At 35.2% G+C, this 14,923-nt stretch overlaps 1 protein-coding gene across 4 annotated transcripts in view; it reads left to right on the top strand.

Moving 5' to 3' along the window:
• The first annotated feature begins 262 nt into the window (after positions 1–262).
• The window catches only part of ERGIC2 (ERGIC and golgi 2), a 46,447-nt gene continuing 31,786 nt past the window's right edge, over positions 263–14,923 (top strand). For 2 of the 4 annotated variants that reach the window (XM_023738065.1, XM_023738064.1), the window contains exons 1-5: positions 274–353; positions 8,398–8,543; positions 10,175–10,283; positions 12,179–12,225; positions 13,730–13,800. In XM_023738065.1, the coding sequence (XP_023593833.1) occupies positions 8,438–8,543; positions 10,175–10,283; positions 12,179–12,225; positions 13,730–13,800 (333 nt within the window). In that variant the 5' untranslated portion in view covers positions 274–353; positions 8,398–8,437. Of the gene's footprint in view, positions 354–8,397; positions 8,544–8,570; positions 8,655–10,174; positions 10,284–12,178; positions 12,226–13,729; positions 13,801–14,923 lie in introns of those variants that run through there. The other 2 variants (XM_004383611.2, XM_023738066.1) reach the window with 2 other exon arrangements.

Below are 14,923 nucleotides of genomic sequence, written 5' to 3'. Positions count from 1 at the left end.
TCATAGTAACCCTACAGAACAGAGTAGAACTGCCCCAGGATTCGCAGGAACTGCCTATCCTCTTGCTTAGCAGCAGAGCTTTTAACCGGGCAAGCAAATTCGGGGCACCCACGTGGTTACAAGTAAACTCAAGTCTCAACCTCAGTTCCGTTTACCCACGCCCCTTTTATTTTGGGCTCGCCTCTTGCTTCCATCAGCGCTTCGTAAGCAAAGGGAATATCGCGAGAGTCCCCTTCTGACGTTTTTCAATGCTCGTGGTCCTCTTTGGTTCTCGCGATATTTCTGGGTACACGGGAGCCCGGGCGACCCGGGCTTCTGTGAAACATGGCGGCCGGTTGAGGCTGTAACACAAGGTAAAATACTGGAACCCCGCCGGGTGCTGTTTCCTAGGTTTTTCCAGGGCTGTTGAGGGCGTGAATACGGTTAAGAGGCTAAGCGCCTGACATGGGGTTGGCTATTTGTCTTCATCGCTCTTCTCTGGACAGAGGACCCGGCGGAGGAGCCGCTCCACCTCTACCGGGGGCGTTACTGGCAGGACCCTGGGCAGTGCTGCGACCGGGGGATCCAGTCTCCCAGATTCGTGTGGCTTTGCGCTGTCTTTTAACTCGATTTCGAGTTCAGGTGCTTTCTTGCTGGGCACTGACCCTGACCCACTGCTTCTCACGGTGCTCGGGTGTCCCGGTGGCTCCTCTCGTTCCCAGGCGAAGAGGGTCCCGCGTTGTGAAGACCAGCTGGGTAGTGTTCTGGTCCTCTCTAGTGTCTGGCTCCCCACCCCCCATTCAGACAAATGCCACATTTTTGGCAGCACATTGCTCTCTCTCTCTTTAAGAAAGAACGCGAATTTGCCCTCGCCTCAAAGGAGAGTTTCGCACACCGCTTGGGAAAATACAGGGGTAAGACCGAGTGCGATGCTAGAAAAGACCGGACCGCGTGTCAGTACTTTTTTTAGCGCAGGAAGCACTGGGAAGATACACGTCAACTCTTGGTGGGTTAGCCTTCGGTATCAGTAGTAAATAGAGTTGATATGTCATTGTTTGAGACAACACGTTTAAATAACTTTTATATTTAGGATTTAGTGCCGTCGAGATTTAAGGCAGAGTTACATAATATTTGTTGAAATGTTGCAAGACTGGCTTTCAGAAGCATTTAAAGTTACAATTAAAAACAGAATCTACTTATGTGTTTGATGTCGTATTTCAGTATTTCAAGTAATCGCCTAGCCTTCAGCATCGAACTGTGGTATATACACCCATTCTAAAGGTTTATTCACGAAAGGACGTATGGTTATTTACCTAATTTGTTTATTGATATATTAAATTAATTTGATTATTCCAGTTCTCTTAGAGGAAAAATGTTTGAACTAGAAATTCCATGGTTTCAGTGGTGGGGAACAACTTTTATCTTTTGATAGCAGACTTTAGTGTACAACTGAGTCTTGCGTCGTGGTACAACTCATAAAAAAATGTGTCAAGTTTGAAAGATCTCTCAAAGGAAATCAGGTCTAGTCTGGGGTGGAAGAGGGAAGGTGAACTACCAAAAAATTGTTTTCTTTGAGGGTTCGTGATTTAAATGGAAGAGATATGGTGAAACTCATTTATAGCAGTTACTCTTAGGCAATCTTTGCCAGCGACAAATCCTATTTAACAGTTTTCCAGTATTTGTTCTGAGTCTGCCCCTTACTGTGATGGTGAGCAAATTATTTGACCTCTGTGCCCAGTTCAGATTGCCTGGATGGTGATTGCGCTTGACTGTAATTGTGCTTGGCTGCTAACCGAAAAGTTAGAGGGTTGAGTCCACCCAGAGGAGCCTCGGAAGAAAGGCCTGGTGCTCTACTTCTGAAAAATCAGCCTTTGAAAACTGTATGGAGCACAGTTCTACTCTGACACACATGGGGTCACCATGAGTCAGAGTTGGCATCACTAGAGACAAGTGGGTCTGAGTCTGGGTGCCTAATTTGTCCTCTCTGTTTCTTTCCTCTCTGTAAAATGGAAATAATACCAGCTCGTAGGGTGTTTGTGAGAATTACAACACACTAAGAGCAATATTAGGCATAGAGTGAGCACTCATTAAATGCTAGCTCTGGTTAATATTTTTTACTTTATTTTTACTCACAAAAGGTTGCTTTGGGACTTAGGCAAAATATAGACTGAACAAAATACCTTGTAAAATTGCTTATTTCTGTCCCCAGAATTGATTAAACATTCCCCTTTCTTTATGGATAATATGCCGTTATACTCCATCTTCAATTGCTTCCTTTCTTACTCTTTTATTCTCTCTTAATTACTAAAACACGAAATCCTCGCTTCTACTACTCTCCCATCTTGTCTTATTGGAGTAGGTCAGCTCTACTTACTTCTCTAGCTGCTTTGTTATCCCATTCTTTTTGCTTTTGGGAACATTCATTCTACTGTAAATGTATTTCATGTATCCTTGACCTTTTCCTCACACATGCCTTATACTTCTTTTAATTTTGTACACTTTTGAAGAATAGCTACTATAGTCAACACATTCTTCGAGGACAATTGTACCTGTCTTTGTTCACATTGCTACTAGGTACTTCTGGAGTGTTGTGTTGTCTTTACTGTATAGTCTCTTCTTCTGAAGTTTATTCTGTCAGTTTATACCATCCTCACTCTGTCCACGAGATAATCAACTAACCTCAGGTACACTTTCTGTCTCCGCAAATACTTTAACATCGAAATCTAAATATCCTACAAATCTTAGCATTTCTTTTGAGAATTAGAAACATTTATTAAAACAGTGCTTTGTTTTTATCTTGATTAAAAGTTGAGGTCCCTATTATATCCCCCCTCCTATTTTTAAAATAGAGGATTCTGAGAAGTTAAGGAGCTTTCCAAATTTGTCATATAGCTAGTAAGTGCCTAGAAAGAAACCCAAGTTTTCTGATCACAAAACTCACAATTATACCATCTTATTCAGCTTCCAAGTAAACCTTTTTATCACTTAGAAGGTTACTAGATTTATGTTGAGGGCAGTGTGGTTCAGTGGTAGAATTCTCACCTATTTGGGAGGCCTTAGTTCAATTCCTGGCCAGTGTACCTCAAGAGCAACCATGACTCATCTTTCACTGGAGGCTTGTGTGTTGCTATGATGCTGAGCAGGTTTCAGCACAGCTTCCAGCCTAAGACGGACTAGGAAGAAAGGCCTGGTGATCTGCTTCCAAAACTCAGCCTGTGAAAACCCTGTTGATCACAACAGTTTCATCCCCTTGTGTATGGGATCACCATGGGTTGAGGGCTGACTCAACAGCAGCTAACAGCAGCAATAGACATACTTTAACTATGTTAAGGTAAACTGAATTTTTGAATATGTAACATTTGACTCTTGTAAAAGGTCTAAGTTTTAAAACAAAAATAACTTTTTTTTGCACTTCTAGTGTTTGTAAAGTGAAACTAAGCTATCTTTCATAAAAAGTTTTCTATTGTAAAATGGTCTGATGCATTATGATGAAATAATTTAAAACTACAGATAAGTTGTAGTTTGACTTTTAGTTTCTGAAGTCCATCTATAGCCTGAATAATATTTTTTCTGTCTCCTTTCTCATTTTCATTAATGGCCATATATATCAACCAGTTAAAGTTCTCATATTGCCAGATATATATAAAAAACAGAAATTAACTCATAAAACTTGGGTAGCAGGAAATAAAATGTGTCTCCGTTGTTATTTGGAGAAGTAATAAAACCTAATTGAGCAGTCTGTAAAATGTGTCATGAAATCTATATTTTAATATCGGTAAAGCATCTGATAGTAGTATCATTATATTCCAGTGGGCACAATAATGAAATATAGGTTGTATGAAATTGCTTGGAGTATTGATTAATGTCTATCTGTGTTCCAGCATGAAAGGTGGTTTTCTTTTAAATGTAGTTTTTCAAAGCCTTATATTAATCTCAGTTATCATCAATGACTTCCTGAAATTTGTTTGTTTGTTTTTAAAACATGGAGCAGTTTATGAGAGAGAGTGAAGAAAACAGAGATATGGTACTGGAGATTTTCCAAGTATGAACAGCAGGACCAACCAACGCAACCCCTGCACAACCAGGAGTGTTAACATTTTAGATTTTGGCCAGTACCAAAAGAAAAGAAAAAAAAAAAACAGGGAAGGGGGCTAGACGTGAGGACTGACTTTGTAGCTTTTAATTTTTCTAAATTAGGATATCCCCAAACAAAAGAAAAATCCTGTTTACTATTTTTATCATCTTTTCATAAGAGAAAGGGCATTTGACACACAATAAAGGAAGGAAATAATATAAAGGATGGGTTTTTAAACTGAATATATGTAGCTTTTTAAAAATGTGCTACATTTTCCTTGGTTTTTTCATTTAGCTATAGAATAGAAAACTTTGTCTTAGAATGGTGTTGACTTCTGGGAATCACTTGTCAATGGTACTTTTAAATGCATTTTTGAAAATGGTTGACCACCTTGGATACAGAGGCAAGTAGGAATGAAAAGACTGGAATTAGAGAACTGGGAGGAGTCCAAGGGATTGAGATCCCAGTGAAAATGAAGAGCAGTTTCTGTGCTGCTCATATAATTGAAGAGCTTGAAGAGTAATGGGTTCTATTCAGGGAGGAAAATCAGTGTTTTAGATTTTAGAGGTAGAACAATTTTAGGAGATGAGAATCCACACCCGGCCTTGCTTGTGTTTGGCTTTGTGTAGAAATAAGATGAAGATCACCGGAGTAGAACTGTTAAACTTACATGGTAAAAGGGTTATCACTGTGAAGGAATGCCATAGGATAAGTGCCTTAGGATCATGAGTTTCAGAGGATGGTGATGCAGTGGGACAGAGGAGAGGCATATCGAATGATCCACGTGCTGAAGTCATTAATGAAATTATAAATATATTCAAATGTTAGTAGAAGATGGCCAGTAAGTACTAAAGTGAGATGCAGTGTGCCCCATGGTTTGGAGCATGGACTCTGCAGCGAAGCTACTTAGGATCAAAAACAGTTTCTACCAGTTGGTGTGTGATACTGAGAAAATAAGTTGACTGTTCTATTCCTCAGTTTCCTCATCTATAAAGATAATGTCAACTTCATGAAGTTGTTTAGGCGATTAAATGAATTCATATATATAAAGTGCTTAGAATAATACCTAGCACAAAATATGAAAGTTAGCTATAATTTTAACTGTCGTATGTGTGTTAGCTGTTATTATTATTAGGAGAAAGTAAACTTCAAAAGGGAAGAGATGGTTGAGAAATCAGGAAAAAACATGCTACTTCTTTACCATGTGATTCTCAAATGAAGTAAGGATTGGAAGGCAGAAGATCAGGTTTAATAAAGACAGGAAGTAGATGAATTGCTTTTAGGCAAACAAAATTATTTGATAAGTTGCTCATGTCAGAACAGTGGCATATAGAGTAGAATGACGATTAGTAGAGATGGAATGAGTTTCCTGGAGGTAAGTTAGTGCTGAGCTTACAGGAATGGGACAGGAGGAGTAGCAGAGTGGCAGGGTGCTTGGTTGTAGAATAGCAATCATGAAAAATAGGGATGAAGGATGCTGGGAGCTGGGAAATAGCCAGATGGAATATACTACCTAGACTTGCAAGGGAGGAGTGCTGAATAGGCCATGTGACATTGTTAGTTATAAAACTAGCTGCTTGTCATATCTTTACACTTAATATATAATTTAAAACAAGGCATTTACAAAGTTTCTTATAAAAATATAACAGCTTTGAGAGTAGAGTTCACTGTTCATTTGCTCAACAATGCTATACCTACTGTGTGCTAGCCACTGTTCTAGGTGATGGGGATACTGCAGTGTACAAAAGAGAAAAATCCTTCTCCTCGTGGATCTTATATTTGTGTATATTTACTTTGCCAAGTATGACAGTTTTTGTGAGTTTGAAAGCTGTGCTACCATGGATGTTCATGGATTTCCTTTCTTCCCTCCCTTTCTTCTTTCCCTCAGTAGATATTTATTATATACCTGCTGTGTCAGGCATTAGAGATATGATCAAGTCAGACATGGTTCTCACCCTAATAGTCCAATGACAAAATAAACAAGTAGTTAGAAATTGTGTGATAAGGTCAGTGGGTGTTCTAGGAGCACACAGATTTTGAGGGTCATGAGAAGTTTTTTTCTCTTGAGGGAGAGAAATCTAGGCTGGGACTAGAAGAATATGTAGGAGTTAGCCTAATGAAGAGGTGGGAAAAGGATTTCTGGCAGAGGGAACAGCATGTTTAAGGAATTGAAAGTGATTCAGTATGCCTGGAACTTAGATTTCGAGGAATTGAGTTTGAAGAGAGAGGTAAGCAGGTTCTGGTTCTTGGGCTTTGTAAACCATGTGGGATGGAGTCTAAACTCCTTCAAGTGCAAAGGGAAGCTAAGATTTTAAGAGAAAAGGTATATGATTCAGTCTATATATTAAAAAGATATTGGTTGTAGTACCGTGAGTGAATTGAAAGGTTGAAGATTGGAGGTTGTTGCAGCAATCCAGAGATTGATTGTGGCGGTAGGGACTAGGGTCCTAGTAAGGAACTTCTCAGTGGGCCTGGAGAAGAGAGGATAGACAGACTTGAGAGAAATTTAAGAAGAGCCTAAGTCTGAGGATATAAACCAGGTTTCTGGCTTGTGCAGCTGGATGCCTGGTGTCATCATTATTTAAGATGGGGCCCACAGGAGGAGAAACAGATTTGAGAGGGAAGAGGAAGTGTTCATTTTTAGACCTTTGAGTGTGAATTGTCCTTAAAATGTATTATTTTGTTTTAAAGATAAGAGGCTTGAACATACTTAATATTTAACTCCAGTGAGAAACAGTGAGTAGAAATTGAAAGATTGAAGAAGGGTCAATCTTGGTACGGTTACCACTAAGCAGATAACAGAAATTAAATTTACTTTGTCAGAGTTGAACAGACTAGGGGCCTGGTTTATGCGTAACACTCAGAAGCTTAATTTACAAATAAGAATACCAGTTTTATAACTGTCATGGGGATCACAATGCTGTCATCTATATTGTCTACATGTTTTTTTTCTTTAGGAAAACCATGTACGTGAGGAGCAGCATCATAATCTGAAGGCTGTGTTGTGACCATCGAATCAGCAAGGGGAGTTAGTTGGATGTTGTTAGTGGCAAATGAAATCCACCTAATTAACGTATCCAACTTCACTTTAGGGCAGTAGCTAGTCCATGGACTGATTAGTAGTGTCCCTGGTCGGGTCTTGCTGTCTTTTGGACAGTGCTCATGATTGCTGACAGTTTTTGCTTCTCTGGCCCTCATTTTTTCTCCTTGTGTGTTCTTTCTACGACCTATTCTTTTTATAAGAATCCTACCCATTGGATTTCAGACAGGTCTTTCTGCTTTATTCCAGAAACATTATTTTTCTTATAGTGACTTTTGCAACCATCTGATTTAATCTGCTATTATGTGTTGATTTTATTAATACAACTTTGATTTCTAGGAGTGCTTTATAGTACTACTCACAGTATTATTAATATAAAGCAGTCTTATAAAAATTATGTATTTGAGAATTCAGTTATCAATTGTTTGGCTTTTTAATAATGTATTTTAGATGTAGCTGGAATGCTGATCAAAAAGGTAATAACAAGCAGTCAATTTGTAAATAATATTTTTATTATAAAAATAGATTAATTTGGAAAGTCCAAAATTCTATAAAGAAGACAATTAAAATCCTTCCATGATCTTTTTTAACATTTTGCTGTATAGTCTTTCAGTTCGTTTCTTGTATATCTTTGCTGTGTCTCGCATAAAATTAGGACCATACAGCCTTCTAGTCTTGTCTTCTCAATGTATGATGAATTTTTTTTATGCCATTAAATGCTTTCTTTTAGAAGATTTTTAGTAGGTACTAGATTCAGACCTTGTTAATTCACCATAATTTGGATATTGGATACCACAGGTATCTTTCAGTTTTCAATATTTAAAAATAAAAATAACACCATGAGAAATATTCTCATAATCAAATTTTTGTACCAACCTAGATTATTTCTTTAGGATATAGTCCTGAAAAAGGAATGTACTTGGTCAAAGGGAGAGGGACTGATATTAGTAGTTTCGTTGGCAATGTGTCACCATGCCTATTTCACTTCATAGGTTTCATTACTGGGAATGTGTTATTTTTATATATTTGTCAATTTAATAGCAGAAAAATATTTAATTTTGTATTTAAATATTACAAATGTGATTAAGTGTGTTTTTCACATTGTGTTTGCTAATTAATGCGTGTGTATGTATGGATAATGCAGTAGTGTGGATACCCAAGGAGGGATGAGGACATTAACTTGTTCCGAGGACATTTGTCAGTTATCCTAAAATATAATTGGATGCATAATTCATAGAGAGAAAGAAGAAACCTTTTATCTTTTTAGGGGAGTCATTTATTTCTTTATTTGTTTACTCCTTAGCATAACTATATGAAGGAAGAAGGGGAGGGTTTTCCTGAAGATGAGGCGACTGAATCGGAAAAAAACCTTAAATTTGGTGAAAGAGTTGGATGCCTTTCCGAAAGTTCCTGAGAGCTATGTAGAGACTTCAGCCAGTGGTGGTACAGGTAAGTATCAGTTCAAATGAAAACTCCTTCACTAAGTGCAATTTTGAGTGATTGAGTTAACAACAATACAGAGATGTAGCCATGAGGAGGAATTCATCAGTGAATTGTGCAGTAAGTGTAATCGGTCTGTTTAATTGGTCTGTCTGTCCTCATGTCTCATTGTTTGCTCTGGTCTTATTTGTATTCTGTATGGTATCTAACCCAGTGCAACTGATACATTTAACAGTGTTTATTAAAACTTTACTGAATGAATTAATCCAGTTTTCCTGCCTTAGCACTCTTCAGTTATATATAATTACATTAACAAGAATTGAAGTTGGAAAAAGTTATTTAATGATGTTGAAACTGCCTTAGTCCTATGTTGGTTAAGAGTAAATCTGTTAAGACATTGTAATTCTTAATTTCACTTAACTGAAGAGAGGTAGCACTGGTGTAATGGGTAGATAAGAGCTTAGACTTTGAAACCAGACTCTCTGGATTCAGATCCACCTCTGCCCTTCCTAACTGTGTGAACTTGGGGAAGTTAATCTATCTAGCCTTAGTTTCTTCTCCCATGAAATCAATAATATTTACCATGTAGGGTTGCTTAATGATTAAATGAGTTAATATTAATAAAATATTTAGAGCAGCACCTGACACAGTTGTGTTTGTTAAAATAAATAGTAAAATATATGAGGAAAATATGAGACTATAACAATATTTACTATTATTACTTTCCCTTGAAGAGTTCATTAAATAACATATTTCACGTAGGAGTGACACTTCATTTGGTAAACTGTTAATAGTTACTTGCCGTTTGTAATCTCTTGTGATTAAGTTTTGTTAAGGAAAATAGTGCAAGTTTTTGTTGCACGATCCCTTTAAAGTTTCTTTTGTCATAGTAGATAGTTCTTCCCTTTTTAGCAGATCTTTTACTTGCTTTTGTAAAGTAGATGATGTATCTAGAAGATTGCAGATTAATTAGAGGAGATTTTTATTAGAGTCTTAGAGATATTATTTAACTTTCTGGTGCACAGATTATTGTGGCTTTTCAGGATTAAGAAATTAGGCTAGGTTGTTTTGTTTTTTTAATATGGATACATTTTTGATTATGAAGTCATTATTTTCTAAAATTTGGAAACCCTGCTGGTGTAATGGTTAAGAGTTCGGCTGCTAACCAAAAGGTCAGCAGTTCGAATCTGCCAGGAGCTCCTTGGAAACCCTCTGGGGCAGTTTTCCTCTGTCCTGTAGGGTCACTATGAGTCGGAATTGACTTGACGGATTTGGGTTTTTTTTTTTTTTTTTTTTTTTTTAACCATAAAATTTATGCTTTTATTTATCATGTCTGTGACATTACTTTATGTGAGAAAGTAAAACTTTGATGTCTTGTAATATTTTGGCAAATCTGTTTAGTGAGAGATGTCCTTAAAATTGAAGAAATAAAATACTTTCTCAACAGTACAAATGTTTCTGCTCATTAAATTTTCATTTTTGAGCCGTTTTAGAAAAAAATTCCTATAACAAACAATAAAAAAAAATCCTTTTATGCTATTCATTCAAATGGCAATCAGTGAGTCCATTTTTTTGCTAATTTAAATCTCACTTAAAATAGTTTCCGATTGTTTTAATTTTCTTTCTTTTTGATTTCTCAGTTTCTCTAATAGCATTTACCACTATGGCTTTATTAACCATAATGGAATTTTCAGTGTATCAGGATACATGGATGAAGTATGAGTATGAAGTAGACAAGGATTTTTCTAGGTAACTATTTTTTTCTTCTTGAAGTGTTTTTAGATTCCATTTGTTTTAAAGATAAAACCTTTTAAAAAAAACCTTTTTAAAAATGTCTTATTTTTTATACTTGATTTATTTTACTTTCGAAGTAGTCTTGAAAGTTACTCATTAATTGCATTTATTAGGTGAAAACTTTTAGAATCAAACATTTAAATACTAGTTAAATTCTAAAAGGAAGATTCTCTGATTTATTATGTGCTTGCTTGAGAAGGTTAGGAGAGCCATAATGTGATTTTTCTTAAATGTTCATTAAGAAGGAAATTGTTTAATGTTTTGAAATATTTTACTCCTTAGAGTTTGAAATAACCGTTTAAACTGGAAAATAAATTGTCTAAAGATACGCTGTATTACACTTATAACTTGGTTTCTATAAATTATATTTAATCTAAATTTTTATGTTAAGTAACATCACTTCTACACCTTTGAAAATATAGTAGCTTAATTAAGAGATAAAATATACTTTATATTTTTTTATTTGTCTTATTCAGATTTTTTAATTGATTGGAGATAACAGGTTTATAATATTAAGTTTACATTAGATAGGGAGACGTAGTTCTCAGTTCCAATCCTGGCTCTGCCATTTGCTAGCTGCATTACTTTAGGAAAGGTACTAAACCTATATGGGTGTGTGCTTCAGTTTCCTTTTCTGTAAAATGAGAAGAATAATTATAGTGCCTTTCTCATGGAGTTTATGAGAATTAACGAGTAAACATTTGTAAATTAATGTGTAAGCTTGACCAAGTCACACAGCTTACTTCTCTTGGACCTCAGTTTCTTCATCTGTAACATGAGTATTATTCTAGATACAATTCGTTTTCAAGGAGGTTATTGTTCTCATTTCATTTGTTTTTAGCAATAAGAAACACTTTGTTTCAAATGAAGTCTTATGTAATTCACTGCATAAGTATGGTGGCAATGCTCAGAAACCTCTCTGCTTGGCCTTTTCCTTTAGTATCTCCTGAGCCTAAACCCGAGGGCTTTTTGGAGCCATAGTTTTGAAACTCTAGACAGCTTTAAGACTCAAAGCCTAAAATTCCAATTAAAAGAAGATATATTATTAGAGTGAAAATAGTTTTGATAGAAGTATAGGACTGAATTTCATTATACCAGTTCTGTTATTCATAGTGCTTAGATCATATTGAAGAATTAATTCTGGTGTTTGAAAATTAATTTTATTTGAAGTAATCAATGGAAAATAAAACCATGGTTGTGGCTTTTTGAAAGGCCATGCAAAACTTTTAAGTATCAGATGAATTTTATCTGCAAGTTTGATTGCATTTATCCTTAGTCATACAGACTTAGTTCCCAGTGTGCCGCTTTAATGGTTATGTGATCTTAAGCCAGTCATTTATACCGGTCTGAGCCCCAGTGGCTTATTTGCAAAATTGTGAAGCTGTCTACTTTATAGGCCTGTGATAAGAATAAAGAAGATAATATTTGTAGGGCATCTAGCATAATGCCTGATGTATTTATTTGATGAATAGGTCTTGTAGTTCCTAATTCATGATTATGAAAGTTTTACATTCTTAAAGGAATATTCTATGTAAAGTTTATGTGAACAGAGGTTAAAACTTTTACTGAGTTACTTGGACTTAGGATCACCATAGGGTTTGATCATAGGGTTGTCATTATTAAAGAATACTGTGTTAAAACCTGTGAAATCAGAAGGCTTTTAGAATAATTGCAGAATAGAACTCTTACCTGTAATGTGTATTTGTTTTGGCCATAGCATATGCTATCTAAGTTTTAATCTGCATATTTTATAATGTTTGAAATCCAAGTTGTTCATAGATCAGTTGATTCATATTTCTTACGTTTTGTTGTTTACTTGGTAACTACTACTTTTTACCTCTGTCTTTCAGCAAATTGAGAATCAATATAGATATTACTGTTGCCATGAAGTGTCAGTGTAAGTATAGCTTCAACTTGATGAATCCATGTATAGTTCAAACAATCACCAATAAAAAGGAAAAACCACTGATTGTATTTTAACTTTATTTTCTTTTTATAGTACTTTAAAATTCTATTGTGGTGTTATTTAATAATACAAGTTGTTTTTCCTCTCCAACTGAAATTCTTTAAATTTCTTCTTTAAAAAGAGAATAAATGTAACCTTCATATTGGTACAATTAAAATATAAGAAAATCAAAGGAAAATTTTTGCAATCAGAGTTCTAGGTTAACTATATCCTTTGTTTTTTCTTGTTTGGAGTGCCAGTTTTTATACCCATATTCCATAAACATATCCTGTTTATCTGTTTCAGTTTGTCATCCTTTACTTTTACTCTGCGTATTAAAATAGAGATCCTAGTCTTTTGGTTTAATAGTGATGCATCATGCTTTTCTGTTTTCTTCACTGGCTTCACTTGATTATACTTATAGAAGTAGAAAAATGTTAATATGTCAGCTATAAAATGTCAGGATTGCTATCCAAAATGAGGTTGCTTTTGCATGAAAAATGTCTTTTAAGTTATTGCTTGTAAAGTAGAGATCAAGAATTGAATAGTTCAGAAAAAAAATTTTTAAGTGTAAAATAGTTTTACCCGATTAATGAGATTAGTTTCTGGGAAATACCGTCTTAGAACAGCCTTAAATCTTTTTTCCCCTTTCCTTTATTTTTCCCTTATTTTATGGTAGTGGTTTTAAGAGATAAAGACATATTTTATATCTGAACTTTTAGTTAGTGTTAATACTGAATATATCATATTTTGCCTTATTTTGGATGTTTGGATACCATTAGAAATTTTAGCCCTTCGAAGTAAACTGCCTATTTATTGTTTGTTTTTTTTTTTTTTTTTTTTTTTAAGGCATCAGTAGCTTTGCCTTAAGATACCTTTTAATCTCCAAGAATAATTCTTGTAATTAATACTTTGTGCAACAGCCATTTAGTATTTTTGATCAGTTCTTGCTGGTTTTTACAGAGCTCTTCAGTTCAGCTTGTGCTTTTTACCATGGTATTCTGGATCATAAGGAGCCCTGGTGGTACATTGGTTAAACGGTTGGCTGCTAACCAAAAGGTTGGTGGTTTGAACCCACCAGCGGCTCTGTGGGAGAAAAGACCTGGCAATTTGCTTCTTTAAAGATTACAGCCTAGGAAACCCTATGAGGCAGTTCTACTCCGTCATATAGTGTCGCAGTGAGTCAGAATTGACTCAGCAGCACACAACAACAACAACAACATTCTCGTCATCTTCTGTACTGAGCAAGAGGTGGAAGAACATTCTTAATTTTTAAAATAATCTCCACCTAAGCTGTACATAATCCTACTGTTTTAACTTTTGAACAAATAATCAGTATTGGAAGGTGATTCTACATACTTCGGGAATATTCTGTTTGTCATTTTAATTTGTTTATATCAGATATAGTTTGACTCTGAGCATAGAATGTGAATCTTCGAATTTCTTTTTTATGCAGATGTTGGAGCAGATGTATTGGACTTAGCAGAAACAATGGTTGCATCTGCAGATGGTCTAATTTATGAACCAGTAAGTTTGATTCACATGGTTTTAAATAGTATACTTTGAGGAATTGTTCCTTGAAGCTAGTTTGATATTTGCTTTTAGTTTTGACTGAGCTAGTTTTTATATGATTTCCTCTCTTATTTCAAAAGTAATTCATGTTCTTTATAAAAAATTGAGAAAAACAGATAAGCACACACACAAAAAAGTTATGTTTAATACTGAATGAAGCCTTCAGATAGGATTATGATTGTTAACATTTTGTATGAGATTCTGAAGTCCATTTTATAACCTTATTATATATATTTTGCTAATGCTTCCTAATAGTTTTCTTTTCTCTTTTCTTATAGTTGCTGTAGTGATGAGATTTTCTTCTTTACCTCTAGTGATTTGGAAACTCTGTGTCCTGTTTGTATTCTACTTTTACCAAATTTAAGTTTCTAAAAATATTTGAGCTGTAATTCTCTTATCATAATCAAGAGTGAAATAGTATCTAAGAGGAGAAATTTCATATGCGTTTACTTGTTTCTCCCTCCTTCACACCTTCATTTCCCAAAGTTTGTGAAATGCTACCATTTTCTTAATTTTGTTTTCATAGAACAAGGTCTGTATAACATAATTGATTTATTAGAAGACACCATTACATTATAGGGGCAGGAATTGATGATAAGTTATGATTTGAACTAGCCCTAAGTAAGTTTTTGAGAAGAAAGCATGGAATCCCCAGCTACTTCGTGTTGCCGATTGCTCAGTTGGCACTGTGGTACTTGTGTTTACACATGTATTCTTGAGTTGTTTATCAGTGAAAGTTGTGAACCCTTCTTTAGCAAAATTGCAAAATGAAGACTAAAGGGGATGGAGGAGCCTTAGAAGTAACTGAATATGTAGGGTTGCAGGATAGAAAGAAAGCCTTTAGGTTGGTTTTTGTCAGTTTTGATGACCTAATTTCAGTTTACAATTATAAGATAGATTTATGCCTTTTATTTATTTTTAATTAAGTTTTTGGTGAAAGTTTACACAGCAAATTAGGTTCCTATTTAACAATTTCTATACATATTATTGAGTGACATTGGTTATTTTTTCCACATTGTGTCAACATTCTCATTATTTCCATTCTGATTGTTCCACTTTCATTAATCCAGCTTCCCTG

The sequence above is a fragment of the Trichechus manatus genome, unplaced genomic scaffold, assembly GCF_000243295.1.
Source record: "Trichechus manatus latirostris isolate Lorelei unplaced genomic scaffold, TriManLat1.0 scaffold00112, whole genome shotgun sequence".
In the NCBI taxonomy this organism is placed as follows: domain Eukaryota; kingdom Metazoa; phylum Chordata; class Mammalia; order Sirenia; family Trichechidae; genus Trichechus; species Trichechus manatus.
Note: the sequence above shows the minus strand (reverse complement) of the source record. Positions and strands in the feature narration are given on the sequence as shown.